Source organism: Oncorhynchus mykiss, chromosome 10 (genome assembly GCF_057628025.1).
Source record: "Oncorhynchus mykiss isolate SJ-2025 chromosome 10, ASM5762802v1, whole genome shotgun sequence".
NCBI lineage: Eukaryota > Metazoa > Chordata > Actinopteri > Salmoniformes > Salmonidae > Oncorhynchus > Oncorhynchus mykiss.
The window spans coordinates 12,614,728-12,641,284 of NC_143031.1; the positions used below are offsets into that span (position 1 = coordinate 12,614,728).

At 41.1% G+C, this 26,557-nt stretch overlaps 2 protein-coding genes across 3 annotated transcripts; one reads left to right on the forward strand and one right to left on the reverse strand.

Annotated features, from left to right (window-relative positions):
* Window positions 1-654: 654 nt before the first annotated feature.
* On the reverse strand, window positions 655-11,118 carry LOC110533353 (heat shock 70 kDa protein 4). The gene is made up of 19 exons (XM_021617467.3): window positions 10,697-11,118; window positions 7,489-7,546; window positions 7,247-7,387; window positions 7,038-7,160; window positions 6,745-6,844; window positions 6,530-6,663; window positions 6,192-6,436; window positions 5,929-6,005; window positions 5,646-5,797; window positions 5,306-5,412; window positions 5,065-5,198; window positions 4,738-4,919; window positions 3,905-3,997; window positions 3,597-3,743; window positions 3,049-3,174; window positions 2,799-2,906; window positions 2,600-2,719; window positions 2,311-2,472; window positions 655-1,575 (listed from the first exon to the last, which is right to left on the reverse strand). Exons 1-19 carry the CDS (start codon window positions 10,801-10,803, stop codon window positions 1,366-1,368), a joined length of 2,526 nt encoding a protein of 841 aa, XP_021473142.1. The 5' UTR covers window positions 10,804-11,118; the 3' UTR covers window positions 655-1,365.
* A 2,324-nt stretch (window positions 11,119-13,442) lies between these two features.
* On the forward strand, window positions 13,443-24,969 carry LOC110533354 (zinc finger, CCHC domain containing 10). Of its 2 annotated transcripts, none has more exons than XM_090188976.1 (4): window positions 13,443-13,620; window positions 20,284-20,445; window positions 21,058-21,102; window positions 22,715-24,969. In XM_090188976.1, exons 2-4 carry the CDS (start codon window positions 20,396-20,398, stop codon window positions 22,953-22,955), a joined length of 336 nt encoding a protein of 111 aa, XP_090045102.1. In that variant the 5' UTR covers window positions 13,443-13,620; window positions 20,284-20,395; the 3' UTR covers window positions 22,956-24,969. The 2 variants fall into 2 exon arrangements, with proteins under 2 accessions (XP_090045102.1, XP_021473143.1); XM_021617468.3 differs by lacking the exon at window positions 13,443-13,620 and adding an exon at window positions 17,412-17,504.
* Window positions 24,970-26,557: the final 1,588 nt, after the last annotated feature.

A 26,557-nucleotide genomic window follows, 5' to 3' on the forward strand; every position in this document is an offset into this window, starting at 1 on the left:
TTCAACTATGTAAAGAAAAAAGTATTTAAGAATATTTCATTCATTCAGATCTAGGATGTTTTATTTTAGTGTTCCCTTAATTTTTTTGAGCAGTGTATATGCTAATTTTGGGACTGTGAACCAATGAATTGTTACAAAAGGTTAATAAAATAGTGCTACTGCTTGAAAGTCTTCTTGCAATCAGCAAAAAATATGTTGGTGCTTTAAGGGTTAACCAGTGGATCCAGAATAGCACTGGTGAAGCTGTGTCTGTAGGTCATGGTGGTTGGAACAGAGAAAAAATAAAGAAACTCAGCTAGTGGGGATGAGGGCTCACCCTCTGCACACACCTGTTGGTTTTATGTACTGAGCTGAGGGGGTGATCCAAATATAATGCCTATTAAGTGGCCTATTTGTTTCTCAAAACCACCACTGGCCATAGAAGGGATTTGCCGATTTGAGATTTACAGCAATAGAACATCTAAACATTGCATTTTGTTTATGCCACCTTTGTGAATTTGACAGTATAATAACAGCAAACCAGAACTTTGTATAATCCTTTTCCTTTTGTGGAATTCAATGTGTTCCACTCCAGGTCCCTTGGAGTATTCTCTCACCCAAATCAACATGTTCCTCATTGCATTTTCAAATAATAGTTTAAGCACTTGAACATAATTGTCATACACGAATGTATTTATTTTGCTTTTGGTGAGTGGTAACAGCACCAAATTGGTATTCACCATTCATTCACACCATTGTACAGAGTAGAAAAACAAAACAAGGCTATACCAGAGAACAACCCACAGACCATTGCCTTTAAATGTGACAGCCTTATATTGAAATATTGCATGACAGTAATTCAAATCTAATTAAACATATAGTAGACAGGTAATTGGTGCCTCTATCATATCTCTGGATACACTAACCTTTATTCCATCCAATTTCTCTCCCATCAGGGTGTCCTCAACATTTATCCAACAGGGAGTAAGCATACATTTCAAGCTTCAACCCCCTTCCCCATTCAAACATAAGTTAACATTTTTCACTAAACTTCTGTACTAGTTTTTTCACTGCTTACGACCTCGTAATATTTCAATCTCAGTGGAAATAGGCTAGAGAGGCTGAGAACATTCCTTACTAAATGGCCATTGAAGCAATACACAGAAAGCAAGTTTCCATCCTGCGGCACTCACAATATTTGATGTCAAACAGCTTGATCAATATGCATTCATTGTATTCAGCAAAAAATAGTGGAACATGCCAAGAAGGCTGCTTGACAGTACTTATAGGAATAGTTTGACTGTGTCATCAAAAGAAAGGCTATAATCAGTAAGAACTCAGAGGTGCGAGGCGGGTGGGGAGAGAAGGCTGGGGCAGCTGCAGCAGTTAGTCAATGTCCATCTGAGGCAGTTTGTTGCCCTCTGCAGATTCAGGAGCCACCGTGCTCCCTGCTGCACCCTTCTCTGGGCTGCCTGGCTGGGCATCTGTGTCCTCCTGTCCATTAATAGGTCCATTCTGCTCTTCCTTCTCATCCTTGGGGATCTCCACTTTGGGCTTGGGTTTTGAGACAATAGGGTTGCAAGCTGAGTAAAGCTCCTAAACAGATGGAAAGAGGATGTTAAATGAACTTTATGAAATATTACCTATAATTAATTACAATATTAGTGAAATGGTCTTCCTTCCAAAACATGGACATTGTGACAAAACATGCAATGTCTAGTGCAGAGAATCATTGTACCATCTAAACCGCTTTGAAAAATATGTTCAATATCTCCAACTATTGTATTTTCAGCTGTTTGAAGCTGGTGTATAGCTGAAAGCCGAAAGATGCAAACATGAAAATGTAAGAGCAAAAAGCATAGAAATAGAGCACATAGAAGAGATCTACAACTTCTTAGACTTGCTTTCAATAAGAATGACAGATCTACAACTAACATTTGTGTGAACGTGGTCAGGTTCGCGCCCCCCCCCCCCCAAATTTCAATATTACAGCATTAAGTATATTAAAAATGAGCTTTGTGTTGGAATGGTGACTGTTTGAGGTGGGGGTTTTGAAGTGGTTTTTTTCTTCTCCAATTTATACTTTGGCCACAAATAGGAGTATACAGTGAGTCCACAACATTATTTGGGTACGAGTTGACAGAATATGAACATTAAAAAGTGAGCTTAGGGATATTCTGAACTTTGGATGACCATATGCCATATTAGGACCTGAACTTTATGAAATATTACCTATAATTGTCCCCGATTACCTATTGTCCCCGACCATATGACCTTGCCAGGCAGAACGGAGTCCTTGACAGACTATACAAATCTATTGTCTGCACTAACCTTTGTTTTCGCTTGAATCTCCTGGACTTTGACGGCAGGCTCCTGGGTAAAATTCTGTTTGCTCTGCGCATTCATTTTGCTGTTCATCCAAATCATGGCGTCGTTCACCTGCTTATCCACCTTCAACATCTCCAACTCGTCCAAATGCTCATACTGCTCCTCCTGGGTGTCAAGACATAAGGAACATTTCAATACTGGGAGACATTGAGATATATCATTACATGTCCAGTGACTCAGTTGATAAAACTACATGTGCACAACTATGCAATAACAATATCTTAGAAGTTACCTTTGTTTTGTATGCTTCTACAATCTTCATGTACTGTTGGATATGCCTTCCGAGTTCATCAAATGCTTTTGGTCTCTCCTCAGCCTCGATGTATCTTTCCTGGACGGGCTGCCCAAGTTTCTGTCGAAGGGACATTTGGTTCAGTCACATAACAAAATACACCCTAGAATCAGAGACGGGAATTGACTGGCAATGTTACCTTTAATTCAGCCAGTTTGTCGATGTACACTTGTTTCTGTTGGTCCTCGCCGTCATCATACAACCAGTTCTCTGTGTCCTCAAGTCTTAATGCAAAGGTGTCTCGGTCCTACAATTAGTAAAAACTTTTAGCAACTCCACAATACATGTAAAGGTTATATAATACACTGGGAATAATACAAATAAATGTGGCTTAGCCTTGCTGTTAGCTAGTGCTTTTCTACTCAGCCAGCTTGAGGGAATATACTCACAGATTCACTGACAAACTTCTCCAACACTCCGTGCAGTTTGTCCCTCATCTCATAGACGTACTCCTCTACATTGTTCTTGGCATCGTTTCTCTCCTTCTCCAGCTTGTCCTGCATAATCATCTTACCCTGAGGTGGACACAAATATACATTTGTATGCACTCACTACTAAGTCGCTCTGGATAAGAGCACCTGCTAAATTGTAACATTTAAATAAAAACAAGTGTGTTACTTTCTTTCCTACTACAACTCTCAGTAGACACAGATGAACATGCTTAAGCAACCCATTAAACCCGATTTTACAGACAAAAAGGTTGAGAAATTCTTTATACTGTACAATAGTGGTATGATATACAGTGTTGCATGTTAAAATGATGCTTGTAAAACAATAACAGACAATAATACATGGTTTATATCAATACAGGACAGGTTTTCAACTAATGAGAACAAAATTCAGAAAAATATCCTTTCTTAGTGATGCTAAGCCAATCAGATAATACTGGAAAAAATTAATTAATGTTGATACTAGTTATGGTGTCCTAGAACATTACCTCATTCTCCATGAACAGATTGACCAGGTCATTGGTTAGTTGCCAGTGCAGGCTGTTTTCGATTGGGAGTTCAACAGTCTTCGTTTTCACTTTGGGTTTCTTTGCCGATGGAGCGTGATTCTTCTCCTGTTTTCCATCCTCCAATGTCTGAGATAAAAAACACACACATTATATAGACACACACACACACACACACACACTACTACGTTTTAGGTAAATGTGCACTGGTCCCATACCTTTATCATGAATACATACACACAAAACACATCCCCTCAGAATGTTGAAAATATGTAGTGTCAGTCAGTCACCTCCATTTCCTCAGTCTCTGACTTCTTGTCAGCGTCGTCTTTCTGTCCATCACCTTTGGCTTTTTGGTCATCTTGTTCAGTCTGCATCTTACTCTGAAGAGACAAACATTTTATTAGCTCTCCATTCATGTGGCGTTAACACCAACCGTTAGCTTGACATCACAATGCACAGATGGTCAGATAACACAAGAAAAACAAGCAGGCAAAGGACAATACAATAATATATTTTCTGAAGCAGGTTTAACTTGCTGAGACATGACAGATTAATTAGTTGCCCTTTTACTGAATATGTCTGGGTTGATTCATTGTCCAATAAATTGGGTGTGGGTAAAGTATAGGCATTATTGCCGATGTAGCCTAGGCTTCCAGGCCTCCCTCAAGTTGTTCTCCAGAGCCTGGGGAAGTTCATATTGGAAAAGTGGATATGAGTGGAGCGCTGATTGCCAGCGGCTGCTGACTGATTGGGTGCGAGTAGATGATTATTCAAAAACAACCACCCCTTCCATTCCTCATCAGAAGTGCTAATTATCCAGATACACTAATTAATGGTGCAAGCATACTACATTTTCCCCCATGAATATTTATAATTTGGTTGAAATGACACGACCCCACATGGGCAACAAAGAAAATTATTGGCTTTCGGTTTCCAATCGCTGCCTGTTTGAAAGTGCCTATTCTAATTGTTGGGAGGGGCAAACAACTTGGATACCCTCCACCTTCTTTTGGCCTCTTTCTGACAGGAACTTCCACAGGCTTTTATACCAAAGGTGAGGTGAAAGCCTGGTAGAGGCCATAGCCTATGTAAGCGCTGTGCGAAAACAGTGCACACAAACCTCCTCTTCCTTCCCGGCTGGGTCTGTCTCCATTGGCTCCTCTCCCTCATTAGGTTTCAGGAGCTCTACTAGAGAGGCACTGGACACGCTGAAGACCCCGTGGACATTCACCCTGACCTTCACCTTGACCTTTGAACTCTCACCATTTGCCTGGGGAACCACTTTCTGGATGATGAACTGACCTGACGAGTTCACAAGTGGAGTATTAGAAGACACCCAGTAACCTGGCCTCAGAAACGACCATTAAAAGTACAAAATTAATTGAACAGGTGCAAGCTTATAGCTTATTAGAAGCATTTAAAGTTTCAGGACTGTTTGTTCTGGTACCTATTGTGGGGTCCGGGTACGGCAGCTCTTTGGGGTTGTTGTAGTACGCCTCCAAGGAGAAGGGCTCTCTCCGGTAGAATGTCAACACTTTGGAGAAGGGTGCAGCATGGTTCCTTGGGAATACCTCGCAATCACTGACGGAGGAGAGTAGACCAGAAGATGACGTGAGTCACTGCCAATCAGAGTTCAGTGCAATCGGTGTTAAATAAGCCAATGTCAAATGTGAAGAAGATATCATTACCTTAACCCCTCCTCTGCGGCAGAGTTCCACTTCAAGGATATGGGATAGTGGACGACATCCGTGATGGAAAACTCTCTGACTTTGAAGGCAGGGGACAGGATTGCACACTAAGGAGATAAACTACCTGCATTATAATATGTTCGCCAAGTGTTTAACAACTGTACTTAATGGTATGTCAACAGGAAAAGTTATTACCTGCTAATTGTTTGTGCTATGCCAGTAAACATCAGGTCAACAACTACAGCGATACCGACCAGTTCCATGAGTGAGAGACATGGGCGTGCCATTTTTAGCCATTTGCTGAAGAAATCATTGGGGACAGTGAGTCATGACATGATACCTGCAGTGCACATCCTCTTGCGACAGCCTCGTCTGCGTTTAATGTCGTGCTCAGCTCTTTTCCAAAGAATTTGCTGACTCTTTCTTTGACGGCAGGGATCCTGGAGGCCCCGCCCACAATTTCCACAGCGTAGATGTCTTCCTTCTTCAGCTCTGGACAATGTATGAAACATATTAGTAGTCAGATTTAAACAGCCAATCCAGGTCTTAGCAAGAACATGAACAGCCTGCGCTTGTGCACACGGCTCAGGGATATTCCAACTACTATTACTACAGCTACTCACTGGCTTGTTCCATGACGCTGTGCAGGGGAGCTTCCACTTTGGCCAGAAGCCCTGCACACATCTCCTCAAAGTGGCCTCTGGAACAACAGTGATCATGGGATATTAATAGATACCGTACACACATGCAGCTGCTTGTATCATGATGATACACATGCACCGAATGAAACCACTTCCTGACACATGGCTTTTCCACTGTGGATGGCCAAATGTGTAATGTAGACGTACCGAGATAAATGAAAGGACTTGTTTTACGCTCCACTAACCTGTTGAGTTTCCCAGTCACGTCGATGTCATTCATGAAGCACTCGATGTTGAGGGGCAGATCAGAGGAGTTGGCGCTCATCAGCTTCTTGAGCTTCTCACACTCCTGGTAGAGACGAACCAGGGCTCTGGGCTTGGTCTTCACATCCAGCTTGTACTTCTTGCCAAACTCTTCACAGAAATGGTTCACCAACACCTCGTCAAAGTCTTTGCCACCCAATTCTGCATCAAACGCAGAAGCTAGCATCTGAAAGAACAATTTTTTTTTTTTAACTTAATGCCTTATTCTATCTTTTTTTTTGTGTGTGTTACGTTGTCTTTGAACATATCAAAAACGTACCTTGAGCTTTCCTTTGTTGAATGCACAGACAGAGACCTGATAACCAGAGTGGCCCAAATCTACAAATACCACATTTCTTGGTTTTTCCTCAGGGGCAGGGAGATCCTGTTTATAGATCCCATATGCCAGTGTAACTGGAATAGACAGAGAAATTGGTTCAGACCAAGATTTACATGGGATAACATTGTTCAGTGTTGGCATGGTAATGGCATTACCTGCAGTGGTCTCATTCATGAGTCGTAGGCAGTTGAGCCCTGCAATCTGAGCTGCATCTATGACAGACCTCCTCTCTGCATCAGTGTAGAAGCTGGGGACCTGGAGGACATTAGGAGAAATGATGACAGTTGACAAAAACACAGCCCGTGACTGCCTAAACTGTGTGTGCGCGCGCACATGTAACTGCATATTTTCTATAGGGCATAGGCATCGCTGTAGGCATGAGGGTTTGTTAACCCAAAAAATAATACATCTACTTAGACAGGCGTGAAGATAGAGTAAAATGTCTTACAGAGATGACACAGTCAGCCACAGGTTTCTTCATTGCCGTCTCAGCAGTCTCCTTCAGTTTGGTCAGCAGCATGGCAGTGACTTGTTCAATGCTGAAGACTTTCTCCTCCTCCATGTACATCACCTAGTAGATAAATTGCGCAATAAAGTAAAAATGAATATCTCAAACCAGCTCCCTGTTCAGCCGCATCTTCACTTCTGATCATTTACCTTGATGCCGGTCATCCCAGAAGGCATCTGGGCCAGGTCGTAAACCAAGCTAGATTTTGCTGACTGGACATAGGGGTCTAAGAATGCCCTGCCATGGAATCGCTTGAACCCTTGAACAGTGTTCTTACAATTTGTTACAACCTTTCAAAAAGAAAAAAAGAACAAATGCCATGGTCAAATAACATGCTACTTTATTTTCACAAATGACTTATATTAGCGATATGTCTTAAAGCAAGGCTTACCTGGCCTTTCGCTGCCGCGCCTACTGAACGATTCCGTGGTCCAAAGGACACACATGCTCTGAAAAAGGTGAACAAGATAATTGATAAGATCCTTCCTTGTGTGCATGCTGCTTTAGATTCTATGGCACCCCATATCTTAGTGTGAATTAGCCTATGTAAAATTCAGAGACCGAGATGAGAGAAGTAAAGTAATCTATAACTTAGCAAGTCATCACATGAAATTGTTTAGCCCACATTAAGCTTGGGCAGTTTACCGTATATCAGGGTATTTTGAAATACAGACAGTATGATTTTCAACACTGTCAACAACAAAAAGGTGCGTGCGACGCCACTGCTTATAAGTTCTGACTAGATTTCTATCCAAGATGTGCCAAATAGATTATCTTCAGCTCAGGGCTCCAACTACGCATTTGGTTTTCTAGCATTACAGCAGAGACAATCGATCCCCTCCTGGATCAAGATCCCTGCTGCATAAATTTATTTTGCACGTTAAAAAACTTGAACCCGATCGAACATCTCTAGATAGACCTGAAAATAGCTGTGCAGCGACGCTCCCCATCCAACTTGACAGAGCTTGAGAGGATCTGCAGAGAAGAATGGGAGAAACTCCCCAAATACAGGCGTGCCAAGCTTGTAGCATCATACCCAAGAAGACTCAAGGCTGTAATCACTGCCAAAGATTCTTCAACAAAGTACCGAGTAAAGGATCTGAATACTTACGTAAATGTGATATTTCCCGTTTAAACCTGTTTTTGCTTTGTCATTATGGGGTATTGTGTGTAGATTGATGAGGGGGAAAAAACTCATTAATTTTAGAAGGCTTTAACGTAAAATGTTTTGAAAAGGGTCAAGGGGTCTGAATACTTTACGCATGCACTGTACGTGCTAACAAAGTGATGGAAACACTAAAGTAACTCAGATATTACACATCCAACAAGTACTTGTAAATATAAATTTCAATCTGGGACAGAATCTTGAACATTTGTTTTTCCAGTGTTGGACTTGGTAAAATATAGGGTAGCGACATCCATCTGCAAGCTTGTGATGTTCTTTTTGTTTTAGATTGTCCAAGATCCTCCACTAATGAAAAGTATGTGGTGAATTCATTTATGATTCTTGCTAAATATTACATCCATAAAATGAATAAAAAACATCCTATTCAATATATTTTACATATGGAATACTATGCTCTGTAAGAATAAGGTAATGAAATCAATTGATACTCTTATCTTTGAATGTAAAAACCCAGTGTTTCTGTTTTTGTGTTACAAAAATCTATACATCCTTGAACATTTTAAGACATTTAAATTTGTATCTTTCAATTTACAGAATTTACAGCAGTGCCTGCATTGCTTCGACTTTTATTTCTGATTGACTGGATGCAAGTTTAAACATCCAGTTATTTCTTATCTATAGGAAAGCAAGTTTCACCGGTGTTATGCAATCAATTATTTCAATCTATCCATGCAGCCTGAAGAAGACTCTAGAAGTCGACAAGGTGTGACGTCATGACGTTCAGCTGTTTCTTTTGTTTTTTCCCCCAATGGAAACGTACCTTACCCCTGGTTTAATGCTGCGTTCACAAGCTAGACGGTTCTAGAAAACTCAGGCATGTAAATTTGCTAATTGATAGAACGCGGCACGTGTAACCATTTAGCAAGTCAGACATTTTTTTAGTTTAGTTCCAACTGGCGACATATTTTCATTAGAATATTCTAAAATCCGCATAACAACAATTTGCGCATTTTTCCATCAGAGATGTTTCCATCAATTGACTTCTTGAAAATAAAAAAAGGTTGTGTTGACTTGGTGCACATAAAAATACCCTTTGCCGTTCAATTCCCACGTACCAAATAAAAAATACAAGTTACATTTTCAACTGTACTGATGGTTCTCTCACAAAATATGTTGCATTATATATCCAGCGTGCACTCTGGTATTGGGCGTGCACTCTAGCAACCTGCAGATGTATAGCCTACATTATCATTATAGACAAAAGAGCGTTATTATTTTTATTTATTAAACGGCAACCAATCATCGATTATCATGTCACCAGAATAAGACCCTATATTTATTGGAAAGGCGCATTAAGACGTTTACATTTTAGTCATTTGGCAGACACTCTTGTCCAGAGCGATTTACAGCAGTGAGTGCATACGTTTTTCCTACTTTTTTTGTACTGGTCCCACGTGGGAATCGAATATTGCACTTTCACCACCCTGTGAAATGAATCAAAACTGGTATTATCTGTAGCCTAATAAACTGCATGTTTTCCCTTCAGTAGTAGTGGTAGGACCACAAATGTCATCGCGTGACTCCAAATGTACTTCGATATGATGGCTATGTTAATATTTGCGCATAAAAGCAATTCCACCGTAATTTCTCGCATAATTAATTTTATCGACACTAAAAGATACCAACTTGTCTAGTGTATTTTTTTTGTCGACGTCCGGAAGTTTAACGAAAAATGTTCTGTTGCCATCAGGCCGGTCATTACATGTTTTGTCCGACATGTACTTTACTTGCATAGGTTTGATGGAACCTGGTTTATGACCGTTTTAGGCAGTTATCGCATGTAATTTTCTGTAAATTTTCTTAAATGTTGAAGAAAAAAATGCCACAAAATATAAAAATCGCTGAACAAGTTAATGTTAATATTGACTTAAATCTGACAGTAAGTGGCCAGTGGTGCCATAAACTAATAATATGGTATATATATTTTAAATAAAGGTTTAAAAAAAACATTTCATTGGATGGTGTACTTTACCACACAGTTATACGCACTGCAAAATTGCTAGAATATTCCTACCGGCGACTGACGGATGTCGTCATAGCAAGTGAGCCAGTACAGTAAAACGGTGAGCTAGCTAACAGGCTAACTATGATAGCAGGCGAACTCATAAGTAACTGCTAGTTTAATAGCAACCATTAACTAGTTCAATACACATGTGAAATAAATCCATCTGATAAAAGCGGGATGGTGAAATTAAATGGATTAGATGGCTGCATTACGTTAGCTAGCTCGCTAACGTAATGCAGCTGAATTCACGTGCAGTACCCTGTACACACAACTGTTAACTAACTAGCTAGCAGCTAGTTGTCCAGGCCGCAAAAACAGAAACTGGCCACTCTAACAAACCAATTGTGTTTGTCTCAAGTGTATGGCTAGTCTAGACTAGGGAAACGAGTTTTAAAATATTTTACTTACGGTGTACTTCGGTCGCTGTATTCGTTAGCCACGGTCTCAATTCCTCCGGCTCGAGCTACAGCAACATAGCAGCTTTGAAAGCCCACATCAATTCCCACCACTGACATCTTCCACGCTAACGTTACCTTGCCTGTATTCTACTATTGTATGAAATGTTGACGTCAATAACTCCTTAAAATAACAGAAACGTGTTTGAATTATTTTTGGAAAGACGTACAACAGTCAGTGGATATTGTTAAATCAGAAGTGTACTTCAATTCATAATCCGCGGCACTGTACTGAATAATCTGATAGATGTGCACACCGGGCGGTAGATAGCAAGATCTGCTACAACTACAAGGTGGTTTTGTGAGTTCACGCGGACTCTCAATGCAATATCGCGAGAATTGAATAGTTCTCGATGGCTCTGGACCTTTCTATCAGAAAGATGTCGTTCTAAACCATGAATTTTTAAAATTTTCTCCAACTAATGATATGTAGTACTCACATATGGCAGTATCTCAACTGCTGCTAACTCAAAGTTGGCATGTGAAATGCGTATATATATATTTTATATATATATATTTTATATATATATATATATATATATATATATATATATATATATATATATATAAAATATATATATATAAAATATATATATACGCATTTCACATGCCAACTTTGAGTTAGCAGCAGTTGAGATACTGCCATATGTGAGTACTACATATCATTAGTTGGAGAAAATTTTAAAAATTCATGGTTTAGAACGACATCTTTCTGATAGAAAGGTCCAGAGCCATCGAGAACTATTCAATTCTCGCGATATTGCATTGAGAGTCCGCGTGAACACATATATATATTATATATACACACATACACACACACACACACACACTACCTTCAAAAGTTTGGGGTCACTTAGAAATGTCCTTGTTTTTGAAAGAAAAGCATGTTTTGTTGTCCATTAAAATAACATACAATTGATCAGAAATACAGTGTGTGCATTGTTAATGTTGTAAATGACTATTGTAGCTGGAAACGGCAGATTTTTTATGGAATATCTACATAGGCGTATAGAAGCCCATTATCAGCAACCATACTCCTGTGTTCCAATGGCATGTTGTGTTAGCTAATCCTAGTTTATACTTTTAAAAGGCTAATTGATCATTAGACAACCCTTTTGCAATTATGTTAGCACAGATGAAAACTGTTCTGATTAAAGAAGCAGCAAAACTGGCCTTCTTTAGACTAGTTGAGTATCTGGAGCATCAGCATTTGTGGGTTCAATTACAGGCTCAAACTGTCCAGAAACAAAGAACTTTCTTCTGAAAACTCATCAGTTCTGAGAAATAAAGGCTATTCCATGCGAGAAATTGCCAAGAAACTGAAGATCTTGTACAACGCTGTGTACTACTCCATTCACAGGACAGTGCAAACTGGCTCAACCAGAATAGAAAGAGGAGCGGGAGGCCCCGGTGCACAACTGAGCAAGAGGACAAGTACATTAGAGTGTCAAGTTTGAGAAACAGACGCCTCACAAGTCCTTAACTGGCGGCTGAATTAAATGATGCTGGCCTACAAATTATGATGGACGGTTAGTGCTATCCAGAATCCTTGGGATGTCCCTAAACCCTAACCCCCTGCAGGAGGCTGATGAGGGGAGGGCGGCTCATAATAATAGCCGGGAACCGAGTGAATGGAATGGCATCAAGCATATGGAAACCGTATTTGATACCATTCCAACCTTTACCACGAGCCCGTCCTCCCCAAATAAGGTGCCACCAACCGCCTGTGAGTCTCTTACCCCTTGCTTACCTTAACCCTTACCTAACTCTAACCTTAACTCTTACCTTAAACCATTTAAAATGTCAACTTCAATGGGGTAACATCAGAGTTGGGCCGTCCCACGGATCCCCAATATCAAAGATCAATTATGGATAGTCATTTTCAGCTACCTACAGTATATAACCTGTCTTTAGATTTCTGCTCATATTGGAATTCCCTGCTATGTGTTGCTCTGGTTGTCTGCGTCGAATAACATCTGTAAATATTTTAAATTGACGCTCAAAAACCTACAGCTTGATATTTATAGTCAGTTTAATCCAATATTTTTCTGTTGTTCAAGGCTCAAACTCCCATGATTCCATTTGGCAAAACCACTCCCACCATTACCAACCAAAATTGCACTCAGGTTTGCGCTTTCGAAATAGCCTATGTTCTTGTTCAACATTGCAGGCGACTGAGAAACATGCATCATAAATAACTATTCATTATTATTCTAGATCAATCAGCCATTCAACATTTTACCCATGATGCATTATGGTTTTGATCCTCTCGAACACTGTAAACGTTTTATTAGTTGGTTGTACAGTCACTGAAGGTGTGTTTGTCTGTTATCGTTGAAAACACTATTTTAGATGCCGCAGGTTTAGCTACTTAGCTAGCTAGCAATGCTAACGTTAGTACCCTAGATACAGGCTAAAGGACTAGGATTCCGTAAGGATTTGCCTGTACATTTCATTCATAATAAATGTTGTGTTCTAACAGGCCTACATGTTGTTTGGACTGTTATTTAAGACAATATGTAATTGTTGCCCAGGGACATGTCCCCCCCGCATTCTGAAACTGCATTTCTGCCCCCCCAGTTTAAGCATTGGAATATGATACAAAACGCGGTACCGGTGTGCTTTAGGACCATGTGAAAACCTCTGAGTGGTTGGGTAGACTGTTTGGAGTGTTTACCCTACTGGATTTAGGACCAAGCAGACACCACAGAGCGGGCTGACAGGCTGTGTGAAGGCAAAGCTTCTGGAATGCTGGCTGGACCAGCATGGGAGAGTTGAGCATGGTTCAGTGTGTCCGTGTTGCGCTCTTTCACCGATTTGTAACAGGCAGCAGAACAGAAACTGGCTACTCTTTAGTTGACTGATGTAGCTGGCAAGGTAACTGCTATTTAACTTAACATAATTTTTTTAAAACTAGTGTTTATTCGCAGTGCTGAGATAGTATTTTAACTGACATGTAACATTAGCTAATGTTTCATCCCCTCTCAACTGAGGTGGATGAATAAGCTATGCTTGTGAGTAGCTACCACAGCCAGGTTAGCTCTAGTTATCTGTCAGATAGCGATAATAGCCTCCTCATATTGCTATCTAACAGCAGTTTTTTGTATGGAAATGTTTTGTAGCCTTTGTTTAATCCCGTTTCAGAAGTATATAAACTTTCTCCAGTTGATGTACCATTAGAGAGAGAGCTGGCCAAAAGTTGGCTTACATTAGCTAATATTTTTGCCTCAATCAAACTAGACTTGAATCAAACAATGAAACCATCGGCCAAATGATTGAAGATTGATATTCTGATGTTTTTTCATTGCAATGTGGGTTGCATTAGTCAGTATGGCAATGTAACTTTATTGATCTGTCAGTTTCCCTAGGTAATTCCCCATTTTTCACACTGACACAGTCAGTAATAAAATTCTCTAGCATTGTCGGCTTCACTGTCATGGTGCACAGTAGAGGTCTGAGCGGGACAGATTTCATCATCCCGCTCCCACCCGCTTTCTGTTAGACTCACTCTCCCACGCGCTACTGCCCTCCATTTGGCAAATCTGGCCTCCTGATTCCTGCTTACAAGCAAAAATTAAAGCAGGAAGTTGCAGTGACTCGCTCAATACGGAAGTGGTCAGATGACGCTGATGCTAAGCTACAGGACTGTTTTGCTAGTAAAGACTGGAATATGTTCCAGGATTTTTCCGATGGCATTGAGGAGTACACCACATCAATCACTGGATTAATCAATAAGTGCATTGTTGACGTCGTCCCCACAGTAACCGTACGTACATACCCCAACCAGAATCCATGGATTACAGGCAACATCTGCTTTCAAGGAGCAGGACGCTAACCCGGATGCTTATAAGAAATCGTGCTATGCCCTCCGACGAACCATCAAACATGCAAAGCATCTATACAGACTAAGATTGACTCCTACTACACCGGCTCCGACGCACGTTGGATGTGGCAGGGCATGCATACTATTACGGACTACAAAAGGAAGCACAGACGCGAGCTTCCCAGTGACACCAGCCTACCAGATGAGCTAAATAACTTCTAAGCACGCTTCGAGGCAAGCAACACTGACAGACGACTGTGTGATCACAGTCCATAGCCGATGTGAGGAAGACCTTTAAACAAGTAAACATTCACAAGGCCACAGGGTCAGACGGATTACCAGGATGTGTACTCCGAGCATGCGTTGACCAAATGTCAGTGAAGTTTCTTCACTGACATTTTCAACCTCTCCCTGACCGAATATGTAATACCAACATGTTTCAAGCAGACTACCAGGGTTCCTGTGCCCAAGAACACCAAGGTTACCAAGGTAACCTGCCTGAATGACTGAAGTACTTTGAAAGGCCATGAAGTACTTTGAAAGGCTGATCATGGCTCACAACACCATTATCCCAGAAACCCTAGAGCCACTCCAATTTGCCTACCGCCTCAACAGATCCACAGATAACACAATCTCTATTGCACTCCACACTGTCGTTTCCTACCTGGACAAAAGTAACACCTACGTGAGAATGGTATTAATTGACCACAGCTCAGCGTTCAACACCATAGTGCCCTCAAAACTCATCAATAAGCTAAGGACCCTGGGACTAAACACCTCCCTCTGCAACTGAATCCTGGACTTCCTAACGGGCCGCCCCCAGGTGTTAAGGGTAGGTAACAACACATCTGCCATGTTGATCCTCAACACGGGGGCCCCTCAGGGGTAAGTGCTCAGTCCCCTACTGTACTCCCTGTTCACCCATGACTGCATGGCCAAGCACGACTCCAACACCATCATTAAGTTTGCAGACAATGATGAGACAGCCTATCGGGAGCAGGTGAGACAGCTTATAGGGAGGAGGTCAAAGACCTGGCCGTGTGGTGCCATGATAACAACCTCTCCCTCAACGTGATCAAGACAAAAGAGATGATCGTGGACAACAGGAAAAGGAGGGCCGAGCATGTCCCCATTCTCATCGACGGGGCTGTAGGGGAGCAGGTTGAGAGCTTCAAGTTCCTTGGTGTCACCAACGAACTATCATGGTCCAAACACACCAAGACAGTCGTGAAGAGGGCACGACAATGCCTATTCCCCTTCAGGAGACTGAAAAGATTTGGCATGGGTCCTCAGATCCTCCAAATGTTCTACAGCTGCACCACGGAGAGCATCCTGACTGGTTGCATCACCAACCGGTATGGCAACTTCGCGGCATCTGACCGCAAGGCGCTACAGAGGGTAGTGCGTACGGCCCAGTACATCACTGGGGCCAAGCCTCCTGCCATCCAGGATCTATACCAGGCTGTGTCAGAGGAAGGCCCTAAAAATTGCCAAAGACTTCAGCCACCCTGGTCATAAATAGTTCTCTCTGTTGCCACACAGCAAGCAGTACCGGAGCGCCAAGTCTAGGTTGAACAGGTCGACTAACCTGTTCCCCTGCACATTGATATATAAGCTCGTTATTGTTATTTTATTTGTTTACATTTGGAAAAAAAATGTTGGAAGTATACTCCTATTTTTCATTAAACTGGTTGGTTAAGGGCTTGAAAGTAAGCATGTGACAAATACGATTTGATTTGTTTGCTGGATCGTACTTGATGACTATTTGACATATATTCTAATAGTCAAGGATGAATGAAAATATATTTTTTTATCAAATAGACCTTTTGAAGTTTAATATTTATCCACTTTTAATAACAAGTCAGTAGATGATATGTCTTGTTGGGATAACTATTCAACATAGAAGAGCAACAAGCTGCATACTACTCTGTATCCCGCAGCTGGCTTACCTCTGAAGCTAAGCAACGATGGTCCTGGATGGGAGACCAAATGCTGCTGGAAGTGGTGATGGAAGGCCAGTAGGAGGCACTCTTTCCTCCGGTTTAAAAATAGCAATATTCCAGGGCAGTGATCAAGGACAATGCCCTGTGTAGGGTACTATATTTTGGGTGGGATGTTAACTGGGTGTCCTGACTCTGTGGTCACTAAAGATCCCATGGCACTTATTGTAAGAGTTGGAAGGTTAACAAGGCCACATAATCATCCCCAGCTTCCAATTTGCTCATTCATCTCCTCTCCTCTCACCTGTAACTATTGCTCAGGTTGTTGCTGTAAAATGAGAATGTATTCATAGTCAACTTACCTGGTAAAATCTTACCTGGTAAAATAATTATAATAAACCCTGAATTGCTAATGCTGTCTATTGGCCATTGAGTGGCTTTGAAGCCACCGGTCGGACATATTGGCACTCCCTAGTAGGAGCAGTTCTCCATAGGAATGAATGGAATTCTACAGTAATTCACTTAAGTGTTTCAAGGACAAAAGTACATATATTTAAGTATTTTTTTATGTTGTAGTGGGGACAGTAACAAAGGGTACTCTCTAATATGTATATATATATATATGTGTGTGTAGCTCACATAATTTAATGTACAAGTATGCATTAAGGTGTCTGTAATAGAATACATCAATGTGTCAAAAACGAATGTAGACATTATTGAATACATTTCTATAGCTTCCAAACTATAGATTCCAAAATAATTTTTTTTACAAATGAGGAGTACCAAGATGGTTGCGTGGTGGCTTCAATACAGCTCCCCTGGTGTCATCCAGAGTTTCTACACATCGTTGGCATCAACCATAGGCTTTTGATTGGTTGGCGGTGTCCTCGTGTCGCCCAATCGGAATCTTTTTGTTTCGCCATCCCGGAAGTAGCTACATTTCTACCAAATTGCAACATGGCGACACCCATGCACAGAATTATTGCCCGTCGGCAAGCGTAAGTTTGGTTATTACTAAAATGCTAAAGAATTTTGGTGTACTTACTCGATTCAGCGTATTTAGTGATCACCGTGTTTACTTGGAGCAATAAGTAATGCTGAGGTGCGAATATTTGGCTAATTAGTTAACAATAATATTATTACTGAACGCTAGTTAGCCAACGTTAACTAGCTACTGTAACGTTACCTACAACGTTGTTTGAGATGTGGGCAATAATGATGTACAAAGTTAACTTATTAAATGGTTACATTCAATAATTAGTATATGTTTCTTTGGCTAACAAGCATAGATATACTGTCTGCACGTTGGATAGCCGACACATAAGTTAGCTAGCGCTAACGTTAGCTGGGTAAAAGCGTCCTTATGCTTCCCATCCGAAAGGTTCGTGTATTAATGACTAAATTGTGACGTTTTGTTTTAAGCAGAGGTTTTTTTCTGGCTGTTCGTGGAAGGGTGCAATTGCGGCCTGCAAATTGGGGCGTTTGGTATCCCCATTATATCTGGGTGAATGTTTAAGCTAGGACAGGTGTGGGTGCTCCAGTACAGTAGGTGGCGCTAATGCACAATATTGTTAGGCAGGAACCATGACATTTTTAACAATGCTTTTTCTGATTAACTAGTTAATTGCATCTGCTGTGGAGCCCAGTTTCATATACCATATGGCCCAGCTGCTTGCTGTAGTTTTGAAGTAATCATGAAAAAACAGGCCACATTTTTCACCCTGCCAACTCCTATTAGTTATTATTATCGAGCACCAACTCGCCTTCCTGCGGTTCTGTTAGCAACTTCCCTCGCAGTAAGGTTGGTAGAGCGTTGGGCCGGTAACCGAAAGGTTGCTGGATCGAATCCACAAGCTGACAAGGTAAAAATCTGTCATTGTGCCCCTGAACAAGGCACTGTTCCCCAGTAGACATCATTGTAAATAAGAATTTGTTCTTAACTGACTTGCCGAGTTAAATAAAAAAATAGAACACTGGTACACAGCTGTGAGCACGACATGTAGTAAGTTATGCGTAGTGGGCGCGGAATATGATACTTGGTCAGCAGATGGACCCTACTGGTTTGTGCACTTTCTTTAGGCAAGCTGAAGTTTGGTAGCCAAAACCTACGCCCCTTTGTCAGTAATTGGTCAATATTAAGGATTTTTATACAACTTTTTTTGCTTGAGAAATCCTGCACCAAACATCTAAGATGTAAAATTGTGTGACAAAGAACTGCTCGGCAAAACCAGAACTAAAGAAAATATAACTTAAAATCTATTTCAAGGAAGTGTATACTGGCTACGGCGTCTCAAGAGTGACACAGTAATATTGAAGCTTTTCTCGTTTTTCAAGCGAATGTCTTTAAGGAGTATGTGAGTCAGACGTTCACTTTACCTAGCCAAGTTCTGCTAGGAGCAAACCGAACATAGTTAAGGCATCCGCATACTAACGTTAACTATCTAGCTAACTTGCTTGCTAGGTAACTAAAAGTCTGAGACAAAATATCCACAGGAAAGTATTGTTCACCCGACTATTGTCTCTGATGGAGAACAATCCATTTGAAATCTGAATAAATAAAACAATTCACACAAAGATGTCTATTCTCCATCCTCTGGTGATTTAGGATATAAAATTGTCATGGCGGGCTTTGTTCAATAGCTATTGGCGAGAGAACTGAATATTTAATGTAAAACTAACTTTACTTCAGTACCAAACCATATACGGTGCACCAAACCATATACAGCGCATTCAGAAAGTATTCAGACCCTTTGACTTTTTCCACATGTTGTTACATTACAGCCTTATTTGAAAACGCATTAAAAATAACATTTTCCTCTGCAATCTACACACAATACCCAATAATGACAAAGCGAAAACAGGTTTTTAGACATTTCTGCACATTTTTAAAAAAACAAACCTTATTTACATAAGTATTCAGTCTCTGCTATGTGACTTGAAATTGAGCTCAGGTGTTCATTTGTTTATTACAGACAGCTAACAAACTACTTGGAAGAGACTACAAGGACACTGCTGACTTGCAAAACAACTAACCAAAATCTAAAACAGAACTTGACCTTGACTAAACATCAGCCCGTTACCATGGTTACCCCGTGGATATTCAGTTTGAAAAAAGTCTGCCTTAAAAAGATGCAAGTCTCTACAAACCAGTATGTTGAATAAAATATTTACACTCTGATTGCTTGGGACAACATTTGGTCTGTAGTTCGGTTAGGCTCGGCCATATTGTTTGTTGCGTGTGAGGAAAAATATATACAGACCAGCATACTGAAGGTCGGGTCAATAACGCTTCCCTGTGAAAAATAAGTTGACATCTAGTTAGTTCAACATTAACTTGTAATGGGGCTGTTCGTAAAAATGCTGAGCCTACATGTTAGAAACAAGAGTAAGTATTTCACGCTCAAATCCTGAGGCTAACCCTGGTTTGCAAGTCAGGAGTGCCCATATACCCTTTTCCTAAAAACTCAAGTACAACAGTAGTGACTGGGGAACAGGCATAGTGCTTGAGCCAGCAGCTACCTGTGTTACATTGGTCTCAAGATCTCTTAACAAAGGCTTTAGATAGTCAGGGAAGCTACTCAATTCTTCTGAAAAAGTGTCCTGACTCCACTTATTCTGATTTGGCCCAAGAAACAGCAGGGATTATCCAACTTTTGCTACCATTGTAGTGAGGGGCCAGGTTCCATTAACATAGTGTACACCCCACCCCCTCCCTATGTTAAAGTCTACCTACAGTTATAAATAACTCTTACTCATGTCTCTTTTTTTTCCAAACAGGGAGGCAAATAAACAACATGTTCGGTGTCAGAAGTGTTTGGAGTTTGGACACTGGACATATGAGTGTACTGGCAAACGAAAATACCTTCACAGGCCATCAAGGACAACAGAAATGAAAAATAAACTGAAAGAAAATCAAAATAAACAGGTCAATATCACAGGGTAAGTCAGCCACAAGTATGTATTTATATTGGGTGACTGCTGTCTTACTATTAAGTCAGCTTGATAGAAGATCACTTTTGAGTTCGGAAGATGTTAACACTGTGGAAAGTCACCTTGGTCGTGTCTATTAGAGAGACATTTTTTGGAAACGGAGAGGTAGGCCTACTACTTGAGCATTTCCAATAAGAAACATTTTCATTTTCTAATGCAAAAACATTTACCCTAATGAACGTGACCCTGGTGTCTTCCATTTGATGTCACTTTTGAATAGGCTGCATAGTCATGATTTTGATGACTTCAAATCTGTATTTTGTGGCTACAGTCTACTGCAATAGCCTGAGCTTACAGGTGGTTTGCTGTATGGTTACAGCGGTAATTAGTCTGTGACAGTATTTACAAGGCTATTACTGTAACCCAGCCTGTCTAGTACTGCTATCTAGAGGAGATGCAGTATAACGCGCCATTGGGAGTTCATTTCCTTTGTACAATGATTCATAAGTGTTGCCAAGTTTCTTTTCACTTTTATTTTCCCCTGGTTGGTTTAGAATAATCTTTGGATTTTTTTTCAGCCATGGCATGTTGGAACTAACTCGATCTCTATTCACTATTCAGACCAGGAAAGGAAAGCTCCAATGAGAAAAAAACTAAGAAGAAAAGGTAATTGTCACAGCGTCACTTTTTAGCTCTAAACCCCATAAAATTGTTCCAACATTATGACTGTTGTAGATAAACTTAGCAAAAAAAGAAAACGGCCCTTTTTCAGGACCCTGTCTTTCAAAGAGAATTCGTAAAAATACAAATAACTTTACAGCTCTTCATTGTAAAGGGGTTAAACACTGTTTCCCATGCTTGTTCAATGAACCATAAACAATTAATGAACATGCACCTGTGGAACGGTCGTTAAGACACTAACAGCTTACAGGCGGTAGGCAATTAAGGTCACAGTTATGAAAATTAGGACTTTAAAGAGGCCTTTCTACTGACACAGGATCGGTACATCTGAACATCACACCTGCGGGACAGGTACAGGATGGCAACAACAACTACCCGAGTTACACCAGGGACGCACAATCCCTCCATCAGTGCTCAGACTGTCCTCAATAGGCTGAGAGAGGGCTTGTCGGCCTGTTGTAAGGCAGGTCCTAACCAGACATCACCGGCAACAACGTCGCCTATGGGCACAAACCCACTGTCGCTGGACCAGACAGGACTGACAAAAAGTGCTCTTCACTGACGAGTCATGGTTTTGTCTCACCAGGGGTGATGGTCGGATTTGCTTTTATCATCAAAGGAATGAGCGTTACACCAAGACCTGTACTATGGAGCGCGATCAATTTGGAGGTGGAGGGTCCGTCATGGTCTGGGGCGTTGTGTCACATCATCGGACTGATCTTGTTGTCATTGCAGGCAATCTCAACGCTGTGCGTTACAGGGAAGACATCCTCCTCCCTCATGTGGTACCTTTCCTGCAGGCTCATCTTGACACGACCCTCCAGCATGACAATGCCACCAGCCATACTGCTCGTTCTGTGCGTGATTTCCTGCAAGACAGGAATGTCAGTGTTCTGCCATGGCCAGCGAAGAGCCCGGATCTCAATCCGATTGAGCACGTCTGGGACCTGTTGGATCGGAGGGTGAGGGCTAGGTCCATTCCCCCCCTCCAGAAATGTCCGGGAACTTGCCTTGGTGAAAGAGTGGGGTAACATCTCACAGCAAGAACTGACGAATATGATGCAGTCCATACGGAGGAGATGCACTGCGGGGCGTCAGGTAGCCTTGTGGTTAGAGCGATGGACTTGTAACCGAAAGGTTGCAAGATCGAATCCCTGAGCTGACAAGGTTAATAAAATCTTGTCGCTCTGCCCCTGAACGAGGCAGTTAACCCACTGTTCCTTGAAAATAAGAATTTGTTCTTAACTGACTTGCCTAGTTAAATAAAGGTTAAAAAAAACTGCATTACTTAATGCAGCTGGTGGCCACACCAGATTCTGACTGTTAATTTTGACCCCCCCCCCCCCCCCCTCTGTTGTTGAATCTTGTTATGTTCATACAAATATTTACACATGTTAAATTTGCTGAAAATAAACACAGTTGACAGTGAGAGGACATTTCTTTTTTTTGCTGAGTTTAGATCTGAAATGGGTAGAGCATAGTCCACTCGACACACTTTTCTTAAATATTCAGTAGAGATCTAGGCTATGCCTGCAACATGCCTTCACTATTCTGCTTATGTAATAATGGTTTTGTAAATTGTGCCACTTGCTTTCAGGTCAAAGGATGCAAGTGGTGGTGGTGGTAGTAGTAGCAGCAGCAGCAGTGACTCTGACAGCTCTTCCAGTGACTCATCGTCTGACAGTAGTGACTCCTCAAGCTCTTCGTCGGACGACAGTGACAGCAGTAGTGACAGCTCTAGCTCCTCTTCCTCTAGCAGTTCAAGCAGCTCGGCCTCTGATTCATCAGAAGGAAGTGATTCAGATCAAGGTCCTCCCAAGAAGAAAAAGAAGAAATGAAAAAGATTTATATGTATTGTGTTCCACCATGACATTAACCTGAGCTCCACTCTGACCCTCTAGCTGTTCAGGAGTTGTCTTACGAAGCATACGGTGTAAATTGTAATGAACAAGCAGCAGGTTTGGGTAGGTTATTTTCTAAATGTAATCCGTTAGTTACTAGTTAATTACCTGTCCAATTGTAATCTGTAATGTGATCTGATTAGTTTTGGGTACTTTTGGATTACTTTCTTAAGAGGCATTTAAAAAGGGGATCCATCAAATGCATTTCGTGTGGCATAGTAGTGTTCACAAGTCAAGGACCAGACTCGCTCAGGTGGAACAAACTTAAACTTGCGCATTTTTTTCAATGCTAAATTGAATGTCATTAGTTAGGTTTCCATCCAATTGGCAACAGATTGTAATGTCAATATTAAAAAAGCTGCATAAATAAAATTTCTGCATTCTCTCAGCAGAAATGTTTCCATCAAATTGACTTTTTGTGGATAAAGGCCTGTGTGTGATGACGTAGTGCACATAAATTACTCTTGCAGTTAAATTCCCATGTACCGAATAGAAAATACAAGTCAGATGTTTTTCCGTTGAATTTTCAACTCGTCTGATAGTTTTGTCAGAAACAATATTGAGTTATATAGCGAATGTGCGCTCTAGACAAGAGCTCGCAGATAGAGTTCAGGTGTAGCCTATATGATGAGACTATTATGGACAAAAGAGCGAGATTATTTTAATTTGTCAAACGGCAATCAAACATCGGTCGTCATGTCACCAGAATAACACCCTCGATATTTATTGAAAGGAGCAACAAGCTCATCACCTTGTACTTTCACCACCCTGTGAAGTTCATCACACATTTAAAAAAAGTTAAATCTAGTAAACTGCATGTAACCTAGTAAACTGCATGTTTTCCTGAGTTGTAATGGGAGGACCACACAAAATATCATTGCGTGACTCCAAGTTTACTTAGATATAATGCTTAATTAATTAATAGTTGCACATTAAAGCGCCATTTCACACACAATGAATTTTGCAGACCCAAAAAGACCCCCCCCCCCCCCCCCCCCACCCACCCTTGTCTAGCGTATTTAGCTTTGTTGACATTTTGGAAGTTTATTGACAAATTTGCTGTTTACATTACATGAGCCTGTCGTGACTTTTTTTTGGTACTTTACTGGAAACCTGCTTAGTGAGAATAGAAAGGTGTCAACGTCCTTTCAGAATTTACAAGTATTCCAAGAAGTAATCTAGTTTTTCAAAAGGATCTGTAATCTGGTTACAATATGTTTGCTGGTAACGTAACTGATTGGTTAAATTGTTTTTCAATTAAGATTGCATTTAACTGACTACATGTAATCCGTTACTCCCCAACCCTGACAAACAGTGAGGAATTTTGTATTTACCAGAATGTGTTCTCTCTCCTGCATTTATCCCTTGTACAGTCAGTGAAGAAGTGTGGTCATATCTCAACTTAGTTTCAAATCAGTTTGATAATTGGTCTAGATTTAAAAATGTGCATTTTATATAACCTGCTGTACTTCCTTCTATTGCTTTTGAGTGACACTTCAAATGTGCAGTTATGTAGCTACTGAAAGATATGTAATGCATAATTTGGAGGGCCTGCAGCATTAGATGCATTGACCCTTTTCACACTATCATGCTAACCAGAACTGTACTGTACTGGCTCAGACGTTTTCTTTTCATGTTGTTTTCCCCCCCAGTACGATTCCCGAAACAACCAGCCCAGTACAACTTGGATCTGGTTGTAGTGTGAACCGTGTTATTGATTATTTTTATTAAAATATGTTTTACCCCCAGATGATTATAAACAGAAAAATGTTATTGACTGTGTTGATAAACTGCCATTTTAGGAATTTAGCATGGACTCTGTTTGGCACAGCCAAATGGTGATCTTGCCAATGAATCCCCCTGCCCCCCTGTTAGTTATGCTTTTGATTTGTTTGTTATCTAGTGCCACATCATTTAATAATTTTTGAATAAATTGGCAGTTCCAAGTGTCTTCACTTGTTGGTATTTTTCATTTATTTTTCTCAGATGGAACAAAGTCAACCATTTATAGCACTAGAGTACCTTGGAAAGTGTAGTAAATTGTATGCACTGGTGTTACCCTTACAAAACAAAAAGATAGCAGTTTTGCAGCTGCAGTAAAAGTGCAGTAACTGCAGTCAACTGGTATTTTTGGATATAGTAATTGCAGGATAACTGCAGTTGTACTGCACTGTAACTACAGTTACACTGCAAAACCACTAGTAAAAAAAAATATTTTGGGATGCAGTATTTGCAGCATACTGCAGTTATACTGCACTCTGACTGCAATATTTTTTTCCGTAGAGGATGGCAGAACTGTAGGGCAATCGAATGTGTGCCCGGGCGTGGGGCTAATGATAGAGAAGTCTGGGGTTGTGTTTTCCCAAAGGAAGGGCTGGGTAGTGAATGGATCTCTTGGTGTAATGGCTAAGGTGTTGGGCCCAGGGACTATCATCCCAAGTTTAAGTCCCAGTTTGTTACCCCCGAATTTGCTGCAATATCATGTAGCAATCTTAAATAAAATGGCTACAATTCCATAAGGCAGTGTTTCCCAACTCCGGTCCTCGAGTACCCCCAACAACACAACTGATTCAACTCATTTAGGGCTTGATTAGTTGACAAGTTGAACGCGGTGTGCTTATCCGGGGCTACAACACAAATATGTGCTGTTGGGGAACTGCAGTAATGTGTTGGACTTAGTCCTGATCAGGCCACCCCTGGGTAAATATACTTTTAATCTGTGATCTGAGTTTGAGTCCTGATCGGTGGGATGGCACTCCAATGGTGGCAGGTGCGCTGAAGATGCCCAAGGTCGAGCCTCGTCCTGATGATGATAAAGATGATTCTGGCCCAGTGAGATTTAGGGGGAGAATGTATTCTTGCAGTCTTGCTGATCCATTTGTGGTGTCAGGTTGGGTGACACCACATAATGTGTAGTATCGGTGGAAACAGTTGTGTGTGCGGCAGGTAACCTAGCGGTTAAGAGTGTTTGGGCGACTAGCTGAGAGGTCACTTTGTCGAATCCCCGAGCCGACTAGGTGAAAAATCTGTCTGTATCCTTGAGCAAGTCACTTAACCCTAATTGCTCCTGTAGGTCGCTCTGATAAGAGCATCTGCTAAATTACTCAAATGAAAATGTAGGATGTGTTAACTGTAGGGATACCTATTGTCAGAATTGTCTGGTGGGAGAAACGCAGGTTGAGTTTGCCAGGATCAGAGTAGTACAGGTGTCATATGCTGACGCAGTGAAAATGAGAGGAAGACGGATACAGGGCATGAGGCCAAAAGAGAGTGATAGGAATAATGTGTGCTTCAGTAAGGTTGGTTTCTGAGCTTTCATAGCCATGGTTATCAGCTGTACCACAGAAATGGAACATCAATCACAGGAAATAGATGTGGTGGCAGCTGCAGAGAAGTACTTGGGTGTATGAGATTTTACTGCAGATGGGTTACAAGGTGTTTTGAACGATTTTGTCCCGTCAAATAGGGCCAAGTAGTGGAATAGTGGTGAGTTTTTTTAAAATGAGTGTAGGGTTAGTTGGTAGGGCAACTAACCAATC

Bases quoted from the DNA above. Each gene is read 5' to 3' on its own strand.
- LOC110533353 (XM_021617467.3), bottom strand. From the start codon at position 10,803: ATGTCAGTGGTGGGAATTGATGTGGGCTTTCAAAGCTGCTATGTTGCT. The intron at 5,798-5,928 runs GTGAGTAGCTGT...TACATTGTCCAG, and splicing joins CAGCGTCATGGAACAAGCCA to AGCTGAAGAAGGAAGACATC. The intron at 3,175-3,596 runs GTAATGTTCTAG...TGTCCACCTCAG, and splicing joins ATCTGTTCATGGAGAATGAG to GGTAAGATGATTATGCAGGA.
- LOC110533354 (XM_021617468.3), top strand. From the start codon at position 17,464: ATGGCGACACCCATGCACAGAATTATTGCCCGTCGGCAAGC. The intron at 17,505-20,283 runs GTAAGTTTGGTT...TTTTCCAAACAG, and splicing joins ATTATTGCCCGTCGGCAAGC to GGAGGCAAATAAACAACATG. The intron at 20,446-21,057 runs GTAAGTCAGCCA...TTCACTATTCAG, and splicing joins AAACAGGTCAATATCACAGG to ACCAGGAAAGGAAAGCTCCA.